Source organism: Lissotriton helveticus, chromosome 2_1 (assembly GCF_964261635.1).
Source record: "Lissotriton helveticus chromosome 2_1, aLisHel1.1, whole genome shotgun sequence".
Lineage (NCBI taxonomy): Eukaryota > Metazoa > Chordata > Amphibia > Caudata > Salamandridae > Lissotriton > Lissotriton helveticus.
The window spans coordinates 1,928,181,996-1,928,194,328 of record NC_136059.1 but is presented as its reverse complement, the minus strand read 5'-3'; the positions used below and the strand labels follow the sequence as shown (position 1 = coordinate 1,928,194,328).

General features: G+C 47.2%; 1 protein-coding gene across 1 annotated transcript in view; it reads left to right on the top strand.

Annotated features, from left to right (window-relative positions):
• The window catches only part of MGAT4D (MGAT4 family member D), a 707,335-nt gene that overhangs the window by 611,332 nt on the left and 83,670 nt on the right, over positions 1 to 12,333 (top strand). Inside the window, exon 11 of the mRNA XM_078676855.1 lies at positions 10,936 to 11,129. Within this exon, the coding sequence (XP_078532981.1) occupies positions 10,936 to 11,129 (194 nt within the window). The remainder of the gene's footprint in view (positions 1 to 10,935; positions 11,130 to 12,333) is intronic.

Here is a 12,333-nt window from a genome sequence, read left to right as displayed (position 1 = left end):
CCCTGCTTGGCAAGAGCTCCCCAGTGAGAGGATGCCTCATACCTTGGACCTGGAGCGAGGATCTCTGGTGCACTCGCCAGCGCCACTGGCTGCATATCATATGAGCCCCTGTGAGCCAAAATTGCTGAAAGGAGCGAAGCTTGCACCCCGAGTGAGAGTCACGCTCCGGATGCGGTGGTGAGTTTTCCCCTGTGCCCTGGGAAGTTTGTGTGCATTATCTGGCACGGGGCACACTGGCTGAAAGTATTTTTTTACTCCCAGGAGAGTGTGAGGCTGCCATTATACGCCTAAACACGATCACAGTGGGGAGTTTGCTGGAAAGCAGTTCAATGTCAACGAAAGCAAGAATTTGTTTTTAAAACTATTAGAAAAAAGGCGACATTTTCATTGAGGCCTTGAATTTCCCATTCAACAACTGAACAGAAAAAAACAAGACATAAATATTAATATAAATTAGGTGTAAGATAGTCAAGAGATGGCCATAGCAGTAAAGACACATACAAGGCTTCACAGAAAGAGAAAATAACCCGGAGTGTTAGGTAGGATGGCAGGGGGGCTAATGCGCAACCCCCACAGGGGATACGGCAGATACACATTCCTCAACAACAAACACTAGCAGGTGTGCTCCAACTATTTGGTGTACTTGTTGACACGGCCACAGAAGTGCCCAGGTTGAAAACATGGGTGGGCAGGTTGAACAACTACTTTCCCTAATGCTACACCATGCAGCGAAGAATTCTATAAGTTATTTAAACACCTTCCCATCACAGGCGCAGTACATGATTATGACAGGTGGTGAGAGCCCTCATGCACATTTTGACCTGCAACTGAATCCAGACGTTGAGAGATTCAAACTACGCCTATCCCGTCAGAGCAAAGGGGAGTCTACTGACACATTCTATGCCCGCCTACACAAACTGGCCCTCACATGCAAAGAAGGTGAACTGCCAAAGGTAATAAGAGCACAAATTATCCAGGGCTGCAGGAACAAGACTCTCAGGGGTCTGATCTTGTGTCAACCAAACATTATCATGGATGACATCCTCATCATGGCCTGCATCATGGCCTGTCGTCGGCAAGGGTAACGGAACTAGAACTAGTAATAACTCAAATGAGACAGACGAAGGCCTCCAATGTGAAGACGGGACACACTGATGTGGAGTATACAATAGGAAAAGTAACCAGGCCCATGGTGCTTGCACCATCTCAGTCTGGAACACAATGCAGATACTGTGACCGGGAGGAACATCCACTGGAGAACTCCAGCACAGTGGTGCACATTATCAAGCTGTTGTAAAATCAACCAGTTTGCAAAGGTGTTTTGTGGCGGGCCATGGGGAAAAGGAACCCGCAGAAGACAAAGTCCTACGAAAGCAGTGAGCCAGCTATCGCTGAATGACCAGGAACCTCAAAGCATTTCCAAACACTTCCAATGGGGTGGATATCAACAGGATGAGTCTACATGGGAGGACGAAAAAGAAGTATTCATTATCTCATTTGCAGAAGATCTGAGGAGTTACAGAAGGCAACAACCTACATGTATAGTAGAGATCGCGGGATTAGAGGTCAAAGACCTCATAGACATTGCAATTTCGATAATTTTCGGCCAATGCCCATTCTAGTCTCCTCTCACACCAAGATATACACCTATGGCAGTAAGACTCCTTTCCCCCTGAAAGGAGCCATGAGAGTACAGGTATGCTCAAATGGTCAAGAGCTCCTAGCAGTATTCCATGTGGTGGATAAAAGAGGCAGACACTCTGTTGGAGAGTCAAACTACAGAAGACATAGGTCTGGTGTAATTCGCCAGGAACGTGCAAGCCTACCAAGTTGATGAGCTACTAAGCCAATGCCCAGAACTGTTCCAAGGTTTAGGGTGCCTGCAAGCTCCACCTATCATCTTACACATTGACAAATGTGTAAAGCCTGTAGCCTTACTCCATCGACGTGTGCCATTTAATCTGAGGTACAAAAGGGGGTGGTGATGGACGGAGCATCTGAACTAATCAAACACTCACACCCAGTCAAAAGATCTGGGTTTGATCCATCACCGTTCTTTAGCCCACTCTGCCACCCCAGTTCAGACATGGCTATATGCAAATCAGTCTGACCCTGTGCCTCATGGGAACAGTCCAGCCCGAACTGCAAAGCCATGCCTTCCCTGGACCGGAAACAAGCTTCCGAGGACCGGTTTCTGGCATTACAGCCGTCTTCAGCCCGGCTTGCTTGAATCCAGTGGCAAAGTGAGCAAGGGACTCACGTCTGAGCATACCCTGCCACACTTATGGCGGCCAAAACCCAGATCTTTTGACTGGGTGTGAGTGTTTGATTGGTTCAGATGCTCCGTCCATCACCAGCCCCTTTTGTACCACTTTGGCCGCCATAAGTGTGGCAGGGTATGCTCAGACGTGAGTCCCTTGCTCACTTTGCCACTGGATTCAAGCAAGGGTGCGGAAGCTGTCGACCTGCTTTAAAAGTATATCGGACACCTGCCGGGGCTCTGGTGTCGAGTTACTGCGCAGAAGCTGGAGGGCCCCCGATCCCCGACTTGGCGTAGGAGTGACGGCTGCCTTGCGTAGCTCTACCTGCGGCTGGCTCTGACGCCGGGGGGTGCCTCGCTGTGGTGAGCCATCGCGCCCGGGGGTGGTGCGATGGATGGGTCTTGGCCCAGGAGCTCCGCGAACTGTTGTAGGGCCTGAGGCGGGGGCAGAGTGGATTGAGAGGACTGGTGGCGGAGCCCTGTAGAGTGTTGCGCTCGGACGGGGTAGTGAGGCGTGCTGTCCCCGGGCTGACCGCATTCTTGAGGACCGCTCTACAGCGCTGGGGGCAGCCCGATGGAGTGATGCGTCCCTGCGAGGTGCCCCACCGCGAGGAGTGACAGTAGCGGTTGTGGAGCCCCCCTTCACCAGGCGAGTGCAAGTGTCCTTGGCCCAAGAGACCTGGAACAATTTGAGGTGGCCTTATAGGACTGGTAGTGGAGGCAACTCATAGCCTGCTCAGCTGAAGTGGTGTACCTACATTGCTGGGGTAGGAGCGCGCCGGAGCCTTGGTGATTTGGCACAGTGTGAAGGTGAGGGCACTGTAGAGAGCCCGGGGAAGTCATCGAGGGGTTGGGGAAGCCTCCCCTTGGCGCACACGTGGACTGAGGCCGTGGTGCTTGCTGGACCCCTCCCCCACGCTGGGGTTCTCCCGATTCCTGTGCAGGGCAGCGTGACCTGGGACTTTCTATTGCTGTGAGCGGCAAGGGGGCAACAGCCAGAGGCATAGTTTCGCCTGGTATCTGCTGGTGCTTGAACCAACACTCCCGCGACTCAATCCAAACAGCGGCCTGGTGGGGGGCACGCTGTAGAACGACACCGGCCTCGGGCCTATTGCATTTGGCCCTCTGGAAAGGAAGCCCTAGCTGACAGGCAGACCTTTACAGGGGTGCATAGTAGCGACGGCAATGGGGCAGCTGGAGAGTGCGCTGTGGTTGTGTTGCCGCGTCCACAATACACAACCCACACAAACCCCTATAGCACCATGGGTAGAGGTGACAAAACGCAATTCAAGCTCACCTTTGATCATAAGCGATCGAAGTCCCAGGATATCTCCATGAGTGATGAAACTAGGAGGCCGCCTTCAGCCAGCGACGATTCGGACATGGATATACGTGGTCTCCTTAAATCAATGGAAAGGTCACTGCAAAGTGGCGCCAGCGATCTAGGCACTAAAATGGATGCGCTTACGTACAGAATGGACAGGATGGTGGACAGACTTGAGAAGCACTCAGAACGGCTTGACATGCCGGAGAGGCGGCTCACTGAGGTGGAGGAGGCGCATACTACCTTGGACGCTGACCATAAACAACTTGGCAAGGTTTTGCATGTCTTACAGGATAAGACGGAAGACTTGGAGGCGCGTTCTCGGAGATGCAACCTCTGCTCCGCGTGGCCCGGGAGAAGAAAGTTCTGAGGTATGAGGGTTCTGAACTTTCATTGTTCCCGGACTTTACCACTCGAGTGGAGGAAGCCCGTAGACATTTTGCACCACTGAAGAGACAGCTCCGGGACCTGGGAATTGACTATGCCACGCTATACCCGGCGAAGCTGAGGATCAGTACGCAGGGTCGGTCTCACATCTTCACTGACCCCAAGGCTCTGCAACAGGCGATTAAAACCTGGTCAAAGGAACAGCGCGAGAGCCCGGATAGGCCGCTGCTGGATGAAGCAGCGGGTGGCTCGCTTGATGACCAGGACTAATGCAGAGAAGAGACTGCCGCAAAGGGTGCAAGGTATCTGGGAGGGGGGAGAGGGGCGGAGGGAGGGGTTTGGGGTATAGTCTTGCTTCCAGTAGAGTGTATTGCGTGACTGAGAGGCCAGAATGTGAAGTCAGGTCTGGGGCGCCAGGTATATGGTCCTGTTGGATGCCCAATTGGCCTCATTTTGAAGGGGGTGACATTGTGGTATGGAGGTCGGTAGACTGAGTGCCAAAAACTTAGAGTGGGTACTGGAAAGTAGTTATTGTGGTCCGTGGGGGAAGGGGGGTGAAATGTCCCACAGGCGGAATATGCTTATGGGTGAACACTAACAACAACCAATGTAGACGCTCGCGCGGCTGGACTGGATAGTGTGTAGGTTGTTGCGAATTAGAGGCTGGCGCAAGGTTCTACCCCCGACCACGTGTGCCTGGCACTGTTGTTGTGAATTGGGGGGAAGCATGGGAGGGGGGAGTAGGGGGGATTCTTTGGGTTTTCATGCGGCCAAGTTGGGGGAGGTCTGCTGTGGGAGGTTGGTAGGGGGGAAGATCTCTTGGAGCGGGAGGTGTCGGGGTGTTGTCAACGGTACATTGCACGTGAACTGGCCCTGCCATAGACCACATGCTGAAATCAGATTACAGTGTTGATGTCACATAGCACACTATTCTCTGGTGACTCGATAGACTGCATGCGGGCGGTATCCTGGAACGTTAGGGGTCTTAACGTCCACCATAAACTCCGAAAAGTGCTCAGTTACCTACATAGGCATCATGTGGATATTGCGTTTCTGCAGGAGACTCACCTGCCACAACTGAGCCCTATGCTGCGCAGTAGGGGTCTGTTAGGTAATATTAACTCAGCGGGATTCACAACCCATGCCAGAGGGGTGCTGACCTGGGTTAATCCCAAAACGTCATGTATTATCACGCGGTTACATGCGGACGCAGAAGGCCGATATGTCATATCTAGCTGCCACGGCCGGTGCTTTGATTTGGTTATAGTTAATGTGTATGGCCCCAATTATGACAGTCCAGAGTTTTTTGAGAAGTTAGCTACCGTTACCAAACCATATAGAAATGCAAGGGTCCTGTGGGGGGGGGCGATTTCAATTTAGTACAAAATCCAGATTTAGACAGGTCGGCAGGCAATCCTAGAAAGCCGGCGGTGGCAGCGAGACGGTAAGACGGAGTTATGTTCAGTGTGGACTTGCATAACGTGTGGCAGGCTCGCCACAGGGATAAGGGTGGATACACACACAACTCGGCATTGCACAATATCCACACACGCATAGACTACTGGCTTGCCTCCTCCACGCTACTATACCAGATGCGTCAATGCGTTGTATTGCCCCACACACTCTCAGATCACTCTCCGCTTCCATTGGTGCTCGCTGTTCCAAAAAAGACTTTGCCTCCTTTCACGTGGCGCTTTCCCCCCTACTCCTTGTTAGACCCGATGTTTAAGGGGGAGCTTTCTGAAGCCATAGAAACCTTTTTTGACGCCAACATTGGCTCGATAGATAATTTTGAGACAATCTGGGAAACATTCAAAGTATATATTAGAGGCATAGCAATGTCCAAGCACTCGGGTGTGCTTAAGGCCATACGGCAAAGATTAGCAGATTGGGAACTACAGTTAAAGGACTTGGAGCAACGACTGGTTACGGGGGGGGTGAGGAGCTGGAGGTGGAAATTAAAACACTGATAGATGACTATCACGATGCTGCAGACAGCGAAGTGAAGCATATGGGCAAATATGCAATGGCCAGATCTTACGGAGAAAGTGACAGACCGGGTTCGGTCTTGACTCAGTTGATGAAGGCGAGGAAGGATAAGATGCAGATTCCGCAGATTAGATCAAAGTCTGGGGCGCTTTTGACGGAGGAGTCGGAAATAGCGGATTGCTTTAAACAATTTTACTCTGACCTATATACCTCCCGATCAGAGGGTATCGAGGAGCAAATATTGGATTATCTTGAACACATTAAATTACCGTTTTTCCCAGATACGCACAGGGAACTTCTAAAGCATCCTATTGAAATAGACAAGATCACAGAGGCCCTGGCGGGTATGAGATCTAATAGCGCCCTGGGAATGGATGGACTCACGGTTTCCTTCTATAAGGCTTTTATAGATATGCTGCTCTCACACTTGGCCAACCTATTCGAGGATATGTGTGAAACGGCCACACTACCACGGTCAATGATGGAGGCTATTCTGGTTGCCATTCCCAAACCGGGGAAGCCTCCGGATGAGTGCAGCTCATATCACCCCCTCTCACTACTTAATGTGGATACTAAGATATTCGCTAAAGTCTTGGCCAATCGACTTGCATTTATGACAGACATCCTGGTTGCCCCGGAGCAGGCTGGATTTATGGCTCATAGGAGCCTTACATATAACATTTGCACTGTGTTCGGCACAATTCAGCATGTGAGACAGGAAAATAAGGTGATTGCGGTTTTCTTAGACATGGAAAAAGCCTTTGATTTGGTGGAATGGGCATTCATGAGACAGGTACTGACGAGAATGGGATTGGGGACGGTCTTCTTACAGTTGATTGGAATTTTGTATTACAAACCCTCGGCGCGTGTCCTGTTGGGTGACATGATTACTGACCCCTTCCCCATAACTAGAGCAACTAGGCAGGGCTGTCCTCTGTCACCACTACTCTATGCCCTGGTGGCAGAGCCATTGGCTATTTTTATTCACGAACATACCTATAGTGTTACCTCGCTCCTTCTTTTTAAGACTTCGTCAGTCTATGATAAAGCTGGCCTGGGCTGGTAAACAAGCGAGGGTACAGTGGAACGTCCTCACCTTGCCATACTACTTGGGTGGTCTTGGGGCGCCTGATTTCGAATTATTTTACAGAGTAGTGCAGGTGGTCCATGCCCACTCCTGGATATACGGGGGGCTGAGGTACCTTTCCTTCGCATGGAGAGAATGTTTGCGGAACCTCTTCCTCTGCCGGCTATATTTGAGCCTTTGGACCGTAGAACTGGCATTTTAGACACTATAAACTCTACCAGACATGCCTGGTACAATACATTGCAGCAGCAGGATGGAGTTTTACTGTATTCCCCGGCAATGCCTATCGAGTGGGTCCGCTAGCTAGAGCCATGTAGAGATTGGGGAGTGTTACAGGTGTTGTGCTCTCTGTTGATAGCAAAGACTGGAGATCTTTTTCAAGATTGAGTGGTTAAGACATGGAAGCAGGTGGAGGGCGCAGTTGGCGAAAATAATTTGCTGTGTAGATTCCAGTATCACAGGTTTCGCGGGGCCTTGCGAGACATGCTGGGGGAAGAACTGGCTGAGCCCCCTGATGTCCAAGAATTGTCCTATGTGATTAAGATGAAGTCTCCTCGCAAACTGATAACTGCTATATATAAATTAGCAATTGCGCATAGGGAAAATAGATACACCACTGCCCAACTTGCTTGGCAGTGTGACTTGCAGAGTACGATTGACGAAGCCACGTGGACTTACTGTTGTATGAATACTAGAAAGATTTTGCTACATGGTCGGCACAGGCTCGTTCATTTCAAGTACCTCAATAGGACCTATTATACGCCAGAGAGACTTTGCTGGTATGGACTCCGGGCAGATGCGTCATGTGAGAGATGCCAAGCACAGACGGCCAATTTTCTGCACTTAGCCTGGCACTGCCCGGGAATATATGACTATTGGGTTAAAATATTCAGAGAGCTGGGGAGTGTGGTGGAAACGGAACTCGAGCCTGATCCTATGGTGGCGCTGCTAGGATACTCCAAGAAATTACCCAAGGCACTGCGACGGATGGTGGATATGGGATTTCTTGTGGCCAAGCGGAGGCTGGCGATGTGTTGGATGAGGGTTCCTGTCCCGACTCTCCAACAATGGTCCCATGACATGTTGTACTGCTGCACGCAGTCGGAACACTACAGCGAACAGAGTAGACCAAAACATTTCTGGGGCTTATATACCGCCTATAGGCTCCGCAAAGAAGGTGAAAAGGAGAGTGCGGAGAGGGGAGTGGACAATGCAGTGAAGTTGAGCACCATAGTCGCCCAGGGCGGTGCGTGGGGGGCTTCGCAGCCGGTGACAGCAGCCACCCCTTCTGTTTCATGGGGGTGCGGGGGGACATTAGGGAGGGTGTGGTAGGTATACCGGGACGCTAACGCTTGCTGGACACTCTTGAATAGCGTGTTACATAGTGTATATACTTGGGAGGTTCCGCTAGGAACACACACACAAAAAAAGTTACCCCAGGGCAGCGCAAATTCATGGCTACCGTGGAGGAAGCGTATTCATTTTAATGCGGTGAAAGGTGCTCCGTGGCTCAAACAAGGAAAATGTGCCATATACGTAATATTGCTCATGGCCATTTCCCACCCTGGAATGCACATGATGATTTATTTCTTATTTGATTGATTGTCATTTGATTGGAACGTCATGGTACCTAAAATGAAGATCAAAATAGATTTTGAGTTAGAGGAACAGAGAGCGAACAGGAAAGAAATGTAGGATTGTGAATAAACTAAGTGGAAATAAGAATTCTAATTCGATATATTTTGCCCATTTAAGCCAAACAGACTGGAAAATTAGGCAAAATTAACATGTAAAAAACAGAAATGAAAAGGAAATTAAAGGCTAACAAGAACTGTGACTCCTCACATGGACCAGAGTCGACTACAGAATCGGGGCAACAACTAAAGGAGACGGGCATATTATAGCCCAGACCGCACTAACTCCATAACTAAGAAGGACATTCCATAGCCCACCAGTCTTTATTGAGAGGGGCATCCCACGGTGTAAGAAGAATCGACTTCCTGGTCTCTTTGGCTATTTACATGACTGATACATTGTTTCTGCCCAGAATTACTTATTAATGAATTCTTCTACTGTCCGGCCAGCCACATGCTTTTCCTGGGACCGGTCTGCTACGTTTGAGGATCCTTTACAGCTATCCCACATTGATACTAGCACTTATTAAGACTTTACGATTTTGCCCCACAACACAGCAATGACTGTATATCAGTTTAAGTCTGTTTGAGTCTCCAGCACTCAGAATTACTTTGAGGATTCATATCTTCATTTTGTTAAGCCTTGAAAAAGTTACGGTTGTAATGAAACACGTGTCGGCTGCTATGTTTCTTCATCACCAGGCTGTGTTGTTTCTCCATTGACAGGAATTGGGCTATCACTGATAAAGTGCATTTCATCTGATTGTCTAATGATAATAACAAACGCATGTATACACAATGTCATATTAGAAACATTATATAAAGTGAAGCAGTGTACATTAACCAAACAACGTACAAACTATTAATTTAAGACAATTCCAGTACAACGTTACAAACTGGCGTCTCCTGTGATTTGAGCTATCTTAAATGCATTTAGAATTTGTGTCTCAAATATATTTGAAAAATGAGAGGATACATATTAGAAGTGCCGGGCTTCAATTGTTTCATTAAGTTTAGCACGGAGATCTGGTTAGATGATCGTGCACTAACACCCAAGGTAGTGGGGTGTTCTGTTACCTCGAGTGGCACCAACATTTGTGTCATAGAACTTTAACCAATACTACGTTACCCAAATTGAACTTACTTTGTAATGACACGCTACTCCTTGTGCCACTACTACCCCCTGTTCATACCGTAAAGAACTGATACATGCCGTGACTAAGGTGGTATTAGTAACAGTACTGTCCAGCATATGTGTGTTGGGCAGAACATAAGTGTGTTGGGCAGAAGACTGCCCAGTATTTGCAATTGTGTCTGAAACTGTCACGTGTGCTGGACAGAAATTTGGCTTGAGTGTATTTTAGACAATACCGCCTTTTTGGCCTAGTAATACTAATACATGCAGTACCAGTAGCTACTCGCATGCGTGGTGTACTAAAATGGGGTATTTGACCCAAGACTTTGCTGTAAGCAGCTGAGACCACGAGGTAAAATAGCTGGCTAAAAGATGCAGGAATTGGTGCTGGAACACTGATTACTCTGCGTTATTTCCACCAAATCTCGTGATCTGGAGTCTTTTATTAACCCCCCACCCCCACCCCAGTTACCAGTTCCCCATTATTATTGTATTGGGTATAATGTTACCCACAATGTGAACGGTCAAAAAAAATAGATTTTTATATTTTTTATATAACACACCTCAAACAAGTTCCCATTATCTTTCCAAGTACTAATTGTTATACTTCTGCGTTGTGTATTTTTCCCGATTTCTGATAATATTCCATTTTTTACTTCCTAAGAAATAACTTAAATATGAGTGAAGTTTGTTAAAATAATTCTGAAAAATTATCAGATCGGGGATCCATGAAAAGGAGATGCTGACTATGACCTGTCTACGAGGGGTCCAAGGACGCTGCACATCCCTAGTCCCGAAGAGTAAACGATCTCAGACTTTTGTATTGAGAGAATACCTCAAGGCACAACATAGAAATGTAAGGCCGCTGCAGAATTTCTTCAGGATGGCAACTACTGAAGTTAAAATGGATGTAGCTAGAGAAAGCACATGTCCGATGATCGGAATAAAGTATCTGTGAGCAGGATGTAGAGTGGGGAAAAAAATATCCACCTCTCTGTACCCCTTCGGTATAGATACCACTTTATGTAAACATTAATTGTATATACATTTGTTTTGCTATGTGTAGTGTTATAATGGATTGATTCTACATAGATACCTCTAATGTTTCTGTCCACACAGGATAAAGACTTTGGAAAACAGGTGCTGCACAAATCACACCCCAACCCTGCAGCCAAAGTATCCACCAGCATGAAAGAATACCAGCAGTATACCCTGGCAAAAGTCTACAGAGGGGAGGACTGTTTCTGGGCTTTTGCTCCTGTTGCCGGGGATTACATCCTCATCAGCTTCTCAGAGCCAATACATATGGAAAAGTGAGTCCAAATACGCAGGAAATAACAGATAATGCATTGTTCCAATATCAAATTACCATTTCTAAATATCCTTCGGAAGAATAGTGTTTACTGATTGAATTAACTCACTTTTATTCGTATTTTAAAATAGCAAAAACATCTTAACACAGCGACCGACTGTATGTTGTTTCTTTGAAAAAAACATTGAGATTCAGAATATAGATGAACAATTACATCAACTAAGAAACATTGAAATTAAAACATGCACTTTTCATGTTTGTTTTTAATTATACGTTACATAGGCTATTAAGCATCTAGACTTTCAAGTCTTGACTTGGAAATAATGTTTCCACCTGCATCATGTATGAGGGCACCACTGATGCCCTTTGTATTCCTATATGTGCTGCAGTGGCAGTATAATCACGGCCAGGACATATAGGGGGTAAGTTATCATTGCTCAGTTTAACATAACGGACACATTTTTGTTATTTTCATGTTTTCAGATCCTAAAAGTAACATCTTCAGCAGTAGATGTTTTTGTGAATTTACTTAGTTTTTATTGGAAGGTACTGGTCAAAGCGTTCAACCATGCTTTTCTCTGTCATCTGTATTTAAACTAAACTTAGTTGTGTAATGGTATCTTTTGACATGCCCCATATGCCTGATCCCAGTACCCACTGGGCACGGTTCTGTGTGCCAAGCCTGGGTGTGGCATTTAGTCATGCCCTGGGCCCAATACCCCACTATCAGAACTCTTTGTCACTGCCTTTGGCCAGTTCAAGAGTGCAAGGGATGGCCCCCGGTCATGCTCTGCGGACATTCATCACGCCCGGTGCCAACATTTTGTTTTTTATGCAAAAGTGTTAGAAATATATATGAATTATAAAGCACAGAATCCGATTTCCTAAATCTCAGCAATGGACAAGCTTACCATTTTCAATTCAGTTTGAACTGAAATTTATACTTTGGAGATAGGTCAGGTTTATCTAGAAATATGACTAATAAAATAGAGACAATGGCCCTATTGCTAGTGGCCAATAAATGACATACTTGAGATCACTTCTTTTATCACAATTATGAGTTTGCTGTATTTTATAACACTCAGTAAATACGAGTTCGACACAAGAATTATTCCGGTAAAAATGTAAGAAGTTAAAATCTACTGACCTTTATTGGGATACAAGGTGCCGATGAATATTGGCACATGCAGATTTTTGTTTAATAA